Consider the following 16,051-nt stretch of genomic DNA (forward strand, 5'->3'; position numbering starts at 1 on the left):
ACTGCCTGTTGGAGGTCAAGTTAAGCCACGTGTGTACTGGGTCAAGTGAACCAGTACAGTACACACAACAAACGTATGATGGCGCCATGTGATTCGATTGTAATTAAGTAAAGTAAAGAATAATTAAGGAGTTTAGCTAACTGTTTGTATGATTATATTAAATAAAGAGTATTTACACACAGTCTTTCTTACAACTGGTAATTTTATGGAAAAATTTGCATTGAAAATAAGTATACTATACTGTACAAGTAACAAAAAACAGTACAGTTGATCTTCTTCTTCTGTAAGTCATTAGTACTGTACAGTGAGACACATCTGGGATTCTAACTTTTTAAGTTCATGGTTAAACAAAATCATCATGGAGTTAATGCCTTTGTGTCGGGTCTATTTTACCTCACTTTGTTAGATCCCTCACCTCGTGTCCACACTGCCCCTCTCTTCTATCAGCAGCATTTTTGATATGGCTTAGCCCTCTGGTTTTCACTCAGCCCTACCCTAGAAAATTTCTCACAGGCACTAATATGTTGCCTTAATAATTTTAGGTTATATAAATGTCAGTCTGAGGCTCTGAGCAACAGCTTTTTTGTTGGGTCCCAAAACCTGGACCCCCATTGACTACTTATCCCATGGTTACATTTAAGCTGCACTGGCCAACTAACAATTGGATTCACCTTCCTTGTAGCCAATCACTGGGTACTAGCAATAGCCTGATACCTAACCCCATATTTCCAATTGGCCAGAGGTATTTTCCTGTAGCCAATCACGGGGTACTAGCAACAAACTGGAACCTAAGCCTGTATTTCCCATAGACCTAAGGTATAGTACAGTATTTTCTTATGTACTTTACTTTACCCTCTCTGTTAGATACATCTTGTACGATGTAGTCCATTAACTTAACCACTGAATAAATTGAGGGTTTCCTGTATTCGTATACAGTAATATAGTGATTATCTCCGTCAGCCGGATTAATTGGGGCAGAGCAGTTCTGGGATTGAGAGATTTCTGGGTATGGAGATGCATTTTTTCATCTCCCAGAATTTTTCTGGGTACTGTCCTCACATTTCACAAGGACAGACACAGAACTTTATTTATTTATGCAAACACCACTGTACACATACAATATATATTGTAAATAAACATAATATACCACTGTACTCACTAGCAGATGCTGTTGTGATGCAGCAGGCCAAATGGTGATAAGATGATGCAGTAGGCTTGCCTCTGTCCTGTACCATGTGTTGCTAACTGTCACTCTCCTCTCCCTCCCCGAAGGTGGGATTGTACACACACTGTATACTGTACATACACCCTCTACACACAAGTGTACAGTAGGCATACACTGTCCACTCTGCTATCTACAGTACTGTACATTTAGTACTTTCACACTTACTGAATGTACAGTACAGTTTATGTAACTGTAATTACGTTTTACATTTTAACACTGCTTTAATGATATCCTTGCTGGATTATATGCTGGTACAGTACTGCACAATACAGATCATATGTGAAAACAGCAGTGAGTGAGGTAACAAGCTTGCACAAAGGCAGCAGACGATGAACTATGAGTGTCATGATACAAGAATTTGAGAGATAGGCTGCGAGATACAACAGACAATCATAGGCATCCCATGCAGGCACTACAGTAGTGACCAATCGTAGCTCATGAGCACTCTAAGCCTACTCACCCACACGCCTGGCACATGTCGCTGTGTCAAAGGCATGATAGAATCCCTTGGAAATTTGTTCCCATGCCTGGAATCGAGAGACTTTAACCAGAATGAAAAAAAAAAAAAATCCTGGCTATTGGAGAGTTCCAGGGATCGAAGATTCCAAGTGACAGAAGTTACTGTAGAGATATATGAAATTGAATTTAAAAAATTTGACAACGGGGAAGCCATTTTTAAATAGAATATTGTTGACTTATTAATGAAACAAAAACTCAAAGTTATGGAGAAAATTATATTGAATGTCTGAGGGTAAAATGTTTTCTTTACCATTTTAAGTATTTATATACACTAAAAACTTGCTGTGATATGGTAACAATGAACAACTATGATTCATGGTTCAGAAGGAACCGGTATGGCCCAGTACACAGGTGATGCATTACAACCTTCAGTACAGTACCAATAAATTTCACAAGTACAGTTATGACTACACTATCAGTAGTGTGGTCTTTAACAGGAAAAAATACCTACCGATAAACCAGAAACAAATACTGTATAATCAATTGAAGACTCTGATTAAAAAGGGTGACTTTATTTTATTCTAGAACCTTAAATGATTATATACAGTATTTTAGGACAAACATGAACCTAAAACTCAGTAGAAATAAAGTCTGATCATTGTGAAGAATATTTACCTTCACAATGATATGATAAGACTTTATTCCTACTGAGTTTTAGTTTCCTGTTTCTCGCATGTCCTAAAATAAAGTAAAGTACTGTAATCATTTTGGGTTCTCTAATAATAAAAATTGTCCCGTGTAAACTCACCTTAATAAGTCCTCTATTTCTACATTCAACTAATATTAGCTTATATACATTTATCCCTGCAGAAGCTTTATATTTTAATCAATAAATAGGAAGGAGCTAAGATGACTGACAACACTCTCTCTCTCTCTCTGAATATTGGAATTGAGAGGCACCACAACCCAGCCCAGAATACTGAACACACTGATAACGACTCCCAAAGCCACGATGTCACACGCCTCGATCTTTGAATACCGCTGCTTGGCGTCTATAGCATGACCTTCATTAAAGATCCTGGAGGTGGTCCCCGTCGTGAATTCGCACACAGTGTAGACCATATTTCTTTGGGCTAAACCTGTGAAGAAAACATGAAAGTTATTTTATAATACAGTACTGTATTGAGTCTTTACTGTATATAGTATTGTAATGTTACAGAAACAAAACTCCTTTACTCAGTGTGGGCAAAATTAACCTAACCAACCTGCTTCTTTTTTATATTTAGTATATTGTAAACATATTTCTTTATTACAAATCTACTCATAATTGATTACTTTTACCATTTAAGCATGTCAGTTTTCACTTTCACTTAATCGCTCTGAAAATGCCCAATCTATTATCAAGCATTTTGGCAAATGAGGTCATGATGCAGATTCTGTTCAAATTTCTGTTCAGGATTGAGCATGAAAGGTTAAGGTAATGCAGTGAGGAAAGGTTTAGTCAGGATAAGTCAGCAGAGGTTAGCATAGGCATGTCAACTACCGTACGTTTTTATGTGTTTTACTCTAAGTATCGACTAACCTCACCATTTAAACACATTACTTTACATTTTCCCAGGCAGAAAAACCCTTTACTTTAATATTACTGTACATAGATGCAGAAACAAACCAAAACAAAATAGTGTCTTCCTAGGGTGGTGAGTAGGGGAACAGTTACCTATACTATATCAAAGTTATTAACCTCAGGTCCTTCATGTAATGTACTGTACTAAAGTAGTTAAAAACATTAATTCCTGAGAGAAGAGCTCTAGGGTCAGTAGCAGCCTTCTAGTGAACACTACAGACAGCATCCCAGAGAACCCCGGTGATGTACGGTAGTAGAGGGAGTCCTCGACAGTACGTACTCTAAACTCTTACCTTACTATGTACTCTGTAATTCCAGTATTCGGAGAGATTCTGTTTATTATATCGGGATCGCCCGGGAGCTGACAGCCAAGAGTCTTATGGAGGTGAACATAGAGCTGTTTGAGAGCCGCTCCGTGGCTCACCACCAAAATCTTCTCCACTGGGACGACTTCTTCTAATGGCTGGAAAAATGTTGCTAAGTTTCATGAAACTCTTAATATATTGTAATAGAAAATGTAACACAGGTACAGTAACAACACTGCCACCTTTCTTTTTCATGCTCTCAAGCATTTTCCTACTACACTGTACCCTCATTAATTCAACAAAATAGGGGCTCTGGGTCACTTGAATTACCCAAAAATCAAATTAGCCAAGTTTGGAATATCCTGACATTCTTTGACAATTTTGGAATGTTTGTGTCAAATTATATGTTAGATTTCTGTTCAGTTTTTGCGCCTGGCCATGCCTTGGCTGCCACAAAATAATCTATTTATAATTACTGTGCAAAATTTATTGATTTTTTAAATGTACAGTCGGGGTCAAAAGTCTCGAACAGGTTGACAGTACAGTACAGTCAGTTCTGCTATAACGCGATAGTTGTGTTCTTGTAAAACATCGTGTTATAGAAATTCGCATAATAGAAATAACAGGGCTTATGGAGAAAATAGGGTTAGGTGCAGATTACTACTCGAAATCGAAAAAAATTTAGTAGTTAGCCTAACACAAAGGTTAGCACAGTCTAAATAAATGTTACATTCATATCTAATAATGAAATCATACAGTAAATGTAACACTTTACCTTGAAAAAATATGAATATTAACTTGATGGGGGGAGAAGGGTGATTTTGAAGTTGATAACATCGAGCTTCTCTTCAAGGGTTATAGCCCTTCTTTTACGATCATCACCGGGAATGCGATCACCAGAACGCTTCTTGGAGATATTCTTCTTTACCAAATTCACAGTTAATACCACAAAATTGGAGAAATAGTAAGCAAAAATCGCGTTACAGCAAACAAGCGTTCGCGTTATACAAATATCGTTCCTCTATTCATAAATCGCGTTAGAGCCAATTCGTGTTGTCAAAACACGCGTTATAGCAGAACTCACTGTATATGGCACGTAAGTACCCAAAGATCTTAGGTTAAAAGGAGGAGATATTGCTAAGTGTTCAAGACTTTTGACCCCAACTGTACATACAGTTTTAATAAAGTAAATAATACAGTATTAATAAATGTAACACTACGAGGTGAGCTGACGAGGCAGGAGGTGAGGTGACGTGACAAGGCACTTACACAACACACACACTAACAGCATTACTAAACCATTGTCTTATAACATTTTACTTTATAATTTCTATTTTAAAATTAATTGATACATAATGGCCCGATTTGGCTACTTTTGCACTTCGAGAATAAGGGTGTATGGAGATGCATTATACTCTCCAATCATATTGACTAAATTCTGATAAATATGCCACAATATTATTTACTAAATGCTCAAGAAAGACCCAGTGGTAAGCACCAACACTCTTGAGCAGCGACACCAATGGTGCTTGAGAGATGGTGAGAGCTGGCAACATTATTAGGGAGAGAAGGTCAGCAGGACTGATCAGCTGTTACCACTCTGTAAACATGAGACTGAGAATATAATACGGCACAACAGCTCGTCTGGGATTGAGTGTGGGATTTGGGGGGAAGTTAATTATTTCTTATGTTTTATTAACCTGGTACCAAATGAACATAAATAATATGGCAATTATTGTGAAATTGTATAATGTTGTTATAAGGGATAGCGAGCTGCCGAGCGGGAGGTGGTGAGTTGTCCTCCCTCCCACCTATCCTCGGCTACACACCAAACATTGTTTTATGCGGTATCTTAATACTGTAATTCATATTCTATTCCTATAATTCATTCATCTTAATCTATTTCATATTATATTCCTATATTAATAATTGACTTCATAACCACTGTTATTTCAGATTCATTCCAAAATCATATTGTTTAATTAATTTGTGAAAAATATAAGAATTAAGTTGAAATCCAAATTAAAGAGGGTACAGTGTATATATTCTCAGCAACACAGACCGTCCTCATGCTTCAAACATGTTGGTTTTCAGTTCATACAAAGGTACTCTTTTACATGCTGGTTTAAGATCTGGGTTCACAATGTCAAAATTCAAGTAATTAATGTTAATTAATGAGCTTTGAAATAATTTAATAAATACAAAATATTTAAAACGTCTATTACGTTGTGCCCGTATGTTTTAAATCACCCTTATATACATTTTCTATGTAATATAGACATTCGTTATGCTTTGAACAAGTTAAATTACAGTTTCTAGAGAAAAGGCATTTCATTGTGAAAAATGATGACCATTGTCTCCTTCATCCGTTATAACATATTGTTTCACACAAAATCACAGAGACACTTTTAGGAGAGAGTAAACAATACCACTACCTCAAGGCTCTCCATATCCTCTGCGTCTTCTCGGTCTTCAGGGAAGTTGTCAGCATTACCTGCTGTTCGGTGCTTGTTTTTGTCGTACACGGACTGACTCAATTCCTGCAATGCAAATTTTCAGTGTAATGGATGAATTGAAGCAACAACAATACTAACTGTTGTCTATATATTCTACTCTTTCATTCACCAGCAAACTGTCCACAAGTATTCCTTTCATGCAGAGAAACGACTTACAGGTTTAGAAGCAGAAATATAGTGTACAGTACAGTATATGAAACAGAGAACCAACACGACCACCTTCATGACTAATATCCTATACTGGGTTTTGTGATCGTTAACCTGCCATCAACACTGAAGTGCTAAATGAGACAAATCACTAAATAGTTTGACTAATTGAGTAAACAGTATGAGCACTACTACCACTAATAAAGTAATTTCTAAGCAAAGTTAAACAATCATTTCTAAACAATTTGGAGAGAGGTAGAGGCAACAAAAATGTAGAGTTTGTTGCACTGTTTTCTGAAGTAAAAAAGGACCGTAACACATGATAATAACTACAGTGAATTATGTATGGTCACACACACACACACACACTAAACCATTTCTAAATACATTATTCTTTAGTTTATGTTCTTCTTTTTAAACCTTACACCTGGCATTCCCTTCATATCTGAATTCAATTAACCTAATACCTGTATAATCACTTGAACACACCTGAGTTAAATCAAACAAATACAATCTGTTGAATTCTTATCTCCTTGTGTATGGGGTCCCCTCAGAGCTGAGTAAAATCATCTAGTATTAGTCAAATAACATATTGAAAGTGGCATCCCCGTAGTGAAGGGGATAAGCTTTGTGCCACTGTCATAGAATGCACTTATGGCCAAATAATTACATTTAGAATGTCTTACAGTCGAAGCTAAAACCAACATTTACAAAGGGGCCACCTTAAAGAACGAGACCATCCTCCCCTGCAGAACACCTAACGTCTCCGATCCCGATGGGTTGAAGTCTGGCCAGGTGAGGCCCTCTGCTGCTGCCATGACCTTGACATCATCCAGGCTCATGCCTTCCACACTCCCAAAATTCTGCAAGGAAAACAGACTAATCAGTGTACAATATTTGTATCTGAAGGGTTCTAGAGGTTAGGTTAAGAAAATAACATATATCTACCCCAAAACTATAAGTTGAAAAATAACCATAACACAACATACAGCTCACAAGTGGGGGAATGGCTGGAAATTTTCCGTCTTGGCCAGGGAATTACTTGGCGCTCATTTTACATAATTCGTTCCAGAACATAGCCAGTTTTCCGAGAGCTCCAGATACAAGGGCACCAGATAAACGGTCCCATACCTGTATTAACAACCTCAGAGAACCAATGCACAAAAAGTTATAAAGGTATTTGTGAGAGCAGTGGGTCAGAGAAGTGAATGAAAAAGTGAATCATAAGTGAGATAAAATCAAACACGGGATATACGGGCACAACCTGCAGGGTGTATGGGGAGGTGGAGGTGGTACCTGTGATCATCTGCCCTTACTACCACTCCCATCATGATCAAGTGTCAGTGACAGTAACCCTTGTCATGTGAGATCATGACCCCTGTCTACAGCCTCTCAGCTTCATGTTTCCATTAAAATGTTAACAATTTGACACCGACTGACAAAGAAGCAGGTTGGCAGTTTAGGGTAGAGGCAAATTATCTACACCTGACATAAATCACTAAATCTGGTACACTGATAACAAGCGGCCCATTGATAGACCTCCCTGATTAATCTTGTACTGGGAGGTGGTGGTCACACAGCACCTGACAAATTCCCAGCTCAAAATATCAGCTTCTCTGCTGGGCAAATAGTCATGAAAAATTACTTGTCCGGCCTCTAGTCTTGGTACACCTGGGCTGCTGGGCACTGCTAATCTGCACAGCCTGCTTTGAAAGGTGTCTGTATAATATGGTGTGGGAAGACCGGTGTAAGAAAGATTATATTGTCCAGGATTACCTGCTATGTTTTATTGCTGTGAGATGAGCAATTGTGGTGATATACAGATGTAAGACTGGCAGGGTAGCATGTGTGTGTGTGTGTGTGTGTGTGTGTACATTATCAGCAGATGGAAGGAACTGTGCAGCCTCAACAAAGAGACTTTATGGACTACTCTCTGTAAGATAATACAGGGAATGGATTAACGACTGTAGAGGAACATTAGCCACTGACCCTTTCCCTCAACCTGGTGTCAATCTTGATAGGAGGAGGTTTGCAAGAATTTTCTTTAAGAATGAGTTCACATGTTGAATAAGCTCGACACAAATCACTTGCATAAACTCTTGTGAAATCTGCTTTACACAGCCTTGTTCCAACCTGTAATTAAGTGAGGAAAATTTAGGCAAATTACATGACATTTTTTCTTATGATCACAGGTGTAGCATATAAAATGTATTCAAGAGTTTTACATCAATTAATTCGTCTGACACGAGAGATCTTGTGGGCTTCATTATACAGCAAATAAATACCTGGTGGGTCATAATAACCTCTACCTTGGTGGTCTGTCTCTCACACCTGAGTACTATACAGAAGTGAGATGTTACAGGCCATCAAGTATGATAAAGAACAGGATATAAAGCTCATCCTTTAACACTACAGTAATCACCACATGTTAATCCTTCAACAAAACCATCTACTGTACTGTATACTGTACAGTATAAGAGAGTTACTAAGTTACCTGTGATGCCTGCATCTCCCCAACAGAGCTCAGAGGAATATCTAAGTGGCCCTGGATCCGTTGTTCTCTGTTGGCTTTTGTCTCACCACTGAAGGGAGAAAATAAAGAAGGGAATATTATATAAAAGGTCAGTACAGTACACAGATACAGAATCTTAATAGACACATCTGGGGTAATCTTTACACAAAACAACAACAGTATTGAGGATAATCAATGTCTCTTGTGACCTTAACCCCTTGGCTACGGGAGGTTACCCTGAGCTGCCGGTAGCCAGAATAAAATGCAGCGAAAGGGTTAACTAAGCTATGAGGAACACCCTTCATGCTGAAGCCTCAATGAAAATCAACATAGAGTAAAACTGTAACAGTAATTATGATATAATTAATATTCAAATCTTACTCTTGAAGCCTTAACATTTTTACACACGCACACTCGGGTGCGCAAAAAAATCTATGTCTGTAGAAAATTCTTATGCCAAAGACATCTATTCCTCTCTATATGTTTATACTGCGCTACACCTTCACAGCATTCCTTTTATTTTCTACAACGGCTACAGAATGATACAACAACATGTCTTACAACTTTCAGCACGTGAAGACAAGACACTACAGTACTGCAGCTGTCAAATCTTTATCTTTAATCGGATTCAAATTTGACGTTTACACGTAAGGGATACTGTACAAGGTGAGAAAGTTCCACAAACATTAATGAAGGAACCAATAATATCTTACACTTCTCTTAAATAATGGAGTCATGCACAATACACAAGTTAGTTACTGCCCCCCGGAGACCGCAAGATAATGTAAGGTACCGGGAAATATTATGGGTATAGTATAGACCACAGCACTTATGAGCAGCACAGACTGGCGGCCTCACAGGCACCTTCACTGGGTCCATCCTTCCCCTGCCTCTCGAAACACACTCACACAACATTACATCCCCAAAATCATAATATAGTACAGTACTATGCTGTACCTGTAGTGAACAAGATAACTATATTGCATGGTACTTACTGCCTCACAAAAGTGATCGAGAAGACCACTGGAGTCACTCGTCGCATCGTGTCGTCTTTTGGTTCAGGAGTTTCCTTGACTATTTCTGACATAAGTCTTCGTTGAGATTCTGTAATAAATTATTTCATTTTAGTTCTGGAGAGACTGGGGTCTAAATGATGACTTGAGTAAAACACTAGTCTTTTGGTACGACGTAAAATCACAAGAATTGCTGCATTATTTACCACAAATGCAATATAAAGAGTTTTAAGTTTGCACTTCACGAAAAGACGTAAAATCATCAAGACAAAGGTAGGTAGGTTTTGTTAAGCTTGGTTTTGTCAGTTTTTGCTCCACAATTTCTCTTTACTTCAAAGCTCTGCCTACTATGTGAGATCAATATGGTGCTTTATAAAGTAAAGCTAAAAGTACAAAAAATAATAAATTTGCAACATTAATGCAATAAACTATTCTTACTTTTCTGCTCTATCTATCTATACAGTACACTTCAATTAAGGGTGAAACTATGGGCAAGTTTCTTTATGCCATTTGCCTCTATCTACCCAGCAGTAATTGGGAACCTGGATGTTAATCGAATTGTGGATCGTGTTCCGGGGTAATGGTTAGCCAGTGCAGTTGGTGAGTTGTCTGGTCTTCTTAAACTATTCCCTGACACTGGGTCATGCAGCTCGTTAACTCAGGGTGTGGTGGTTGTTGTGTTAGCATCAGCTTCTACACCTTAAACAAATTCACGCCTAGGTGGCCCTTGGGCCGCCCATCCTCGTTATACGAGGGGCAATCATTATTTATTATAGTATAAGCTAAGCAGTTGCACGCATTATAATCTCTCTGGGTAACTGAGGTGCAATAATGCAGGCACCAGTCTGGACATTTTCGATCAACTGACGGTCTTTAGCCTATCTCGGGTGAGTATAGTTGGATTCTAAGTGAACTACAGGTATATGTACATATACTGTACCGTACTTATTGTTCTTCCTCAAGGAGAACTGAGGGAGAAGAAAGCCATCTTGTTTTTCAATGGTGTTGTTATGGCGTCATTTTTGGCATAGTATCACAAGTTACCTGTGCTCGTGGAGGATGAAGGCCGTCTCCAATGTTCATTACTAAACATTACAGCAAATTTATTGTTAATGTTAGACCCAGATGTATCTTTCATATATTTCAAACTAAAACACGAGAAAAGATTGAACCAATACAGTCAGATACCGGCGAGCTAACTGATAACGACGGAGAAATGAGCAATAATTTGAACATGAACAGGTATTTATCAACAGTTTTCACCACCAAAAATTTAAACATGATACCCGAGGCACCGACTCTATACAGAGAGAGTGAAGAAAATATATTAAGCGAGATAGTAGTGACTAGTAACAATGTTAGTAAGCAAATAGACAAGTTAAAGCCTAATAAATCACCAGGTGCCGATGAGATATTTGCCCGAGTATTAAAGGAATGTAAGGAAGAGCTTAGTATGCCCTTAGCAAATTTGTTTAACATGTCATTAAAAATGTGTGTAGTACCAGAATCCTGGAGGATAGCGAATGTGATACCGATTTTCAAGAAGGGAGATAGATCACTTACTACCGTCCAATCAGTTTAACATCAATTTAGGCAAATTGCTGGAAGTAATAATTTCAAACCCTATAAGAAATCACCTGGAGAAGCACAAGTTACGAATGTGAATCATGGTTCATTGATCAAGTTCTACTAACATAAACTCATAAAATTCGTCCTTCATACCGACTTAACCCTCGGTGTTCACTCATTCACACACTTCATATTTCAGTGAACCAAAAGAGACATAAAACATATCTCAAACTCATTCCTGAACCTCTAGTCAGCTACTGTTTGAAGCGTGCAAGGTGGGCCGAGTTAGTAATGTGTGGGCCGAGTTGATTATTTAAGATGGGCCAAGTTGGAGGTTACGTTCTGTGCATTGTCGTGTTTAGTACTTCGGCACCTCAGCTATCATGAGAGGCACTACTCGGTCGAGTGCCACTACCTGGAGCTGGCGAACGCTCGCCCCACAAGGGGTCACAGCTCAAGGTTAAAGAAGCCGCAAGTCCAGAAAACCGTGAGGGCAAACCTTTTCGGATTGAGAGTTGTAAACTCTTGGAACAATCTACCAGAGAGTGTTGTGACGGCACCGAGTGTGAGCTCTTTCAAGACCAGACTTGACCAACACTGGAGCAGGTTCAGGTACATTCAGGAGCCGGTGCATGCCCAGTACTTGCCAACAGTGAGTAACAGAGACGTGACCGATCAGTGGTCAAGAGGATAAGGGTAAGAGTAAGTAAAAAAAAAGTATCATGCAAATAATATCTCAAGAAATGTTTCCGCAATTCCATAAAGTTGTTTTGGTGCTACCCATCTCCTCCACAAATTACCCTGTTAAGGAACTACCTGACCATTAGATAAATTAATTACACAGATTAACACGAAATACATAACTATGAACCCTAACCTAACCAAAGACACTAGAGCTACACAGGTCAGGAGTGTTAGTGTGCCTCCTCCTCCTCCTCTAACACGTCATTAACACAACAAAGAACACACAGACAGCATGATAGGCTGGTAAAGTGATAAATGGTAGTAATGAACAGTTCAACTCCCAACCTTAAGGACCAGGGTGAAGGGCCAGCCAACCAGTCCTCACTAGTTCCTCCTGGGGCGAGACACACACACTACTCCTCTCCTTGAATAGAAGAGTTAATACTAATAATCCAATCAAATATAATTAATTTTAAAATAATTCACTTCATCAGATTTAATATAACCCAACTATAACATGATCCAAGATAAAATAAACCATATACATTAGACTGAACTCTGCCTCACCAGTAACTTGTGACGGTCATTGAGGGAACATAACTAGAGGTCGCAGTGTATAATGTTTCCTTAAGTACTCCATATTGATCAATGTAAGTTTTACTTTTATTAAATATCAATTATAATTATTAACTTAAATAATACACACTGTGAACTTTGTGCTACACAGTCTTAGGCACTTGGTTGTGTTAAGGCACTAGATGGGTGTTAAGGATCAAGGTCACTGAGGCAGGTCATCATTAGGTCAAGGTCACTAAGGCCGGTCATCATTAGGTCAGTGGTGGTGTTGGTGTCCATGGTCAAGTTTATAGAAGCCACGGCCCTCTTCCCCTTCAACTCCACGCACCCTGTCAAGGCCTCACACCCTGTCAACGCCTCACACCCCGTCAACGCCTCACACCCTGTCAACGCCTCACACCCCGTCAACGCCTCACACCCCGTCAACGCCTCACACCCCGTCAATGCCTCACACCCCGTCAACGCGTCACCGTCAACGCCTCACACCCCGTCAACGCGTCACCCGTCAACGCCTGCACCGTCAACGCCTCACACCCGTCAACGCCTCACCCCGTCATGCCTCACACCCGTCAACGCGTCACACCCGTCAGCGCCTCACACCCGTCAACGTCACACCCCGTCAACGCCTCTACCCGTCAACCTCACGCGATCAGCGCCTCACCCGTCCAACGCCTCACACCCGTCAACGCCTCACGCGTCAACGCCTCACACCCGTCAACGCCTCACACCCCGTCAACGCCTCACACCCGTCAACGCCTCACACCCCGTCAACGCCTCACACCCCGTCAATGCCTCACACCCGTCAACGCGTCACACCCCGTCAACGCCTCACACCCGTCAACGCGTCACACCCGTCAACGCCTCACACCCGTCAACGCCCTCACACCCCATCAACGCCTCACACCCCGTCAACGCGTCACACCCCGTCAATATACACCCGTCAACGCCTCACACCCGTCAACGCCTCACCCGTCAACGCGTCACACCCGTCAACGCCTCCACACCCGTCAACGCCTCACACCCGTCAATGCCTCACACCCCGTCAACGCCTCACCCGTCAACGCCTCACACCCCGTCAACGCCTCACACCCCCGTCAACGCCTCACACCCCGTCAATGCCTCACACTCAGGTAAACAAGAGTAGAATAAGTGAGAGAGAAACAGCTAAACAATACAGGAACACCATGCCAGGGCAGTGTTTTGTTCCTCACCACCGGAGGCAGACCAGGCTGTAGAGCTCGAATCTTTTTATTTTCCAAATCTTAAACTGAACAATGTACTGTGCACCGCCCCCCGCCCCATGCTATGAACAATGTACTGTACACCCGCCATGCCATATAACATAAGCGTTTAGATGGAATCAATATTGTCTTTAATGTCACCTATGCATCTGTATTTTTCTGACTAAATAAACTGTTTCAATAATAATAATAATAATGAATAGTGATGATCATGAATAGTGACGATAAAAATAAGATTTAATATATTACTTATAAACCTTGACAACAAACAGGAAGCCTATGACCTCAGCTGTGAGAAGGAAAGTATAATGAAAACCGATATAAGGAGAGGAGGAGGAGGAAGAAAAGGAGGAGGAAGAAAAGGAGGAGGAAGAAAAGGAGGAGGAAGAAAAGGAGGAGGAGGAAAATAAGGAAGGAAGAGGAGGAAGAGAGGGCACTGGTGAAAGGAGTCGGAAAGTGGCAGACAGTGTTACCAGCTCAAGCTTCGACCACACCTGTCACCAGTCATGACACACATTGTCTGACCTATAAGATATGACCTTATTAACTTCACCTGTACCTGTGTTACCTGTACCTGTGTGTTACCTGTACCTTTGACCTATACCTGTGTAATGTGTATGACCTGTACTTGCGTGTGACCTGTACCTGTGTGTGACCTGTACCTGTGTGTGACCTGTACCTGTGTGTGACCTGTACCTGTGACCTGTACATGTGAACTGTACCTGTGACCTGTACCTGTGTGACCTGTACCTATGTGTGACCTTAACCCCATGACCCCAGCAGGTAAGGCACTGTGTCATACCTACCCAAGCTGACAGGTAAATTAAACAAAAATGTAATTAACACATATTACTGGCAGCTGTACCTGTATTCCCACTCTACCTTTGGCACACAGGTAAGTGTTATTAAATACAAACATGACGGACTACCTTTAATTAATATTCAAATTGATATAATCCAAAAGCGGAACAGAGAGTAAATTCTGTGTATAGTGTTACATCAAAGGAACTACACACACACACACACACACACACACACACACACACACACACAATCCTCCTACCCCATCTCTCCTCCCCTCCCTCCCCTCCCCATCTCTCCCCACCTCCCTCCCCCATCTCTCCCACCTCCCTCCTCCCCATCTCTCCCACCTCCCTCCTCCCCCATCTCTCTCCCACCTCCCTCCTCCCCCATCTCTCCCCACCTCCCCTCCTCCCCCCATCCCCTCCCACCTCCCTCCTCCCCCATCCCTCCCACCTCCCTCCTCCCCATCTCTCCCACCTCCCCTCCTCCCCCCATCTCTCCCACCTCCTCCTCCCCATCTCTCCCACCTCCCCTCCTCCCCCCCATCTCTCCCCCTCCCTCTCCCCCATCTCTCCCCCTCCCTCCTCCCCCCCATCTCCCCTCCCCTGGCCTAAAAATATTGTGGTACACCTGTTCAGTGCAACAAGCATGTTATATCTAATTCATTTTACAGTCTGTTTGACCTCTGCGTGTGTCTGTCTGTCTGTCTGTCTGTCTGTCTGTCTGTCTGTCTGTCTGTCTGTCTGTCTGTGTGAATCTCTGTCTGTCTGTCTGTCTGTCTGTCTGTCTGTCTGTCTGTCTGTCTGTAACGTGTAATAAAGTAATTGTGGCTTAGTAGTTATTTTAAAGGAGGGGTGGAGAAAAGAGGAGAGAGGAAAGGGAGAGAAGGAGAGAGGGGGTAGAGGGTAAAATGGGGAAGAGGGCAGGATGAAGAGGAGAAGAGGGAATGAGGGAAGAGGGGGGGGTCTCAGTTGAGGCAATCTACAGGTTAAAAAGTAAACAAGAGCCTCAACGCTATGTCCACAAAAGCTGATATTGGATTTTGTATTTTCTCCCAATGGTAAATAAACAATGTTGCCAATTCTCCCAGTTAAGTGAACCTTGAACCGAAAATGACCAGATATTTTTTTTTCAACAATTGTCAGGGAGATGGGGGGGGGGTTGTGGGGATGGGTGTTCTTGTTATATTTGGTTATTATCTCTCTGTCTCTTGGCTATCTCTTGTTGTATGTCTCTCAGTCCTCTAGTTTAAAGGTCTGTTTCTTGAGATTAGGTTCGGTCTCTTTTTCTCACTGTTAATCTCTCTCTCGCTCTTTCTCTCTCTCTCTCTCGGGTACTCTGAGGTAAACCGGCTTCCAGAGAACAAAATCGGCTGT

General features: G+C 41.0%; 2 protein-coding genes across 2 annotated transcripts in view; one reads left to right on the plus strand and one right to left on the minus strand.

The window, feature by feature from the left end:
• Window positions 1-1,939: 1,939 nt before the first annotated feature.
• LOC121874377 (fructose-2,6-bisphosphatase TIGAR-like) lies at window positions 1,940-12,474 on the minus strand. Its single transcript, XM_042378506.1, has 8 exons — window positions 12,400-12,474; window positions 9,784-9,892; window positions 8,771-8,858; window positions 8,266-8,409; window positions 6,999-7,139; window positions 6,049-6,153; window positions 3,602-3,771; window positions 1,940-2,823 (listed from the first exon to the last, which is right to left on the minus strand). Exons 2-8 carry the CDS (start codon window positions 9,873-9,875, stop codon window positions 2,754-2,756), a joined length of 810 nt encoding a protein of 269 aa, XP_042234440.1. The 5' UTR covers window positions 9,876-9,892; window positions 12,400-12,474; the 3' UTR covers window positions 1,940-2,753.
• A 433-nt stretch (window positions 12,475-12,907) lies between these two features.
• Window positions 12,908-16,051, plus strand: part of LOC121874378 (mucin-6-like) — a 34,447-nt gene continuing 31,303 nt past the window's right edge. Inside the window, exon 1 of the mRNA XM_042378508.1 lies at window positions 12,908-13,760. Coding sequence (XP_042234442.1) covers window positions 12,908-13,760 — 853 coding nt within the window. The remainder of the gene's footprint in view (window positions 13,761-16,051) is intronic.

The sequence above is a fragment of the Homarus americanus genome, unplaced genomic scaffold (assembly GCF_018991925.1).
Source record: "Homarus americanus isolate GMGI-L3 unplaced genomic scaffold, GMGI_Hamer_2.0 scaffold49346, whole genome shotgun sequence".
NCBI classification, from domain to species: domain Eukaryota; kingdom Metazoa; phylum Arthropoda; class Malacostraca; order Decapoda; family Nephropidae; genus Homarus; species Homarus americanus.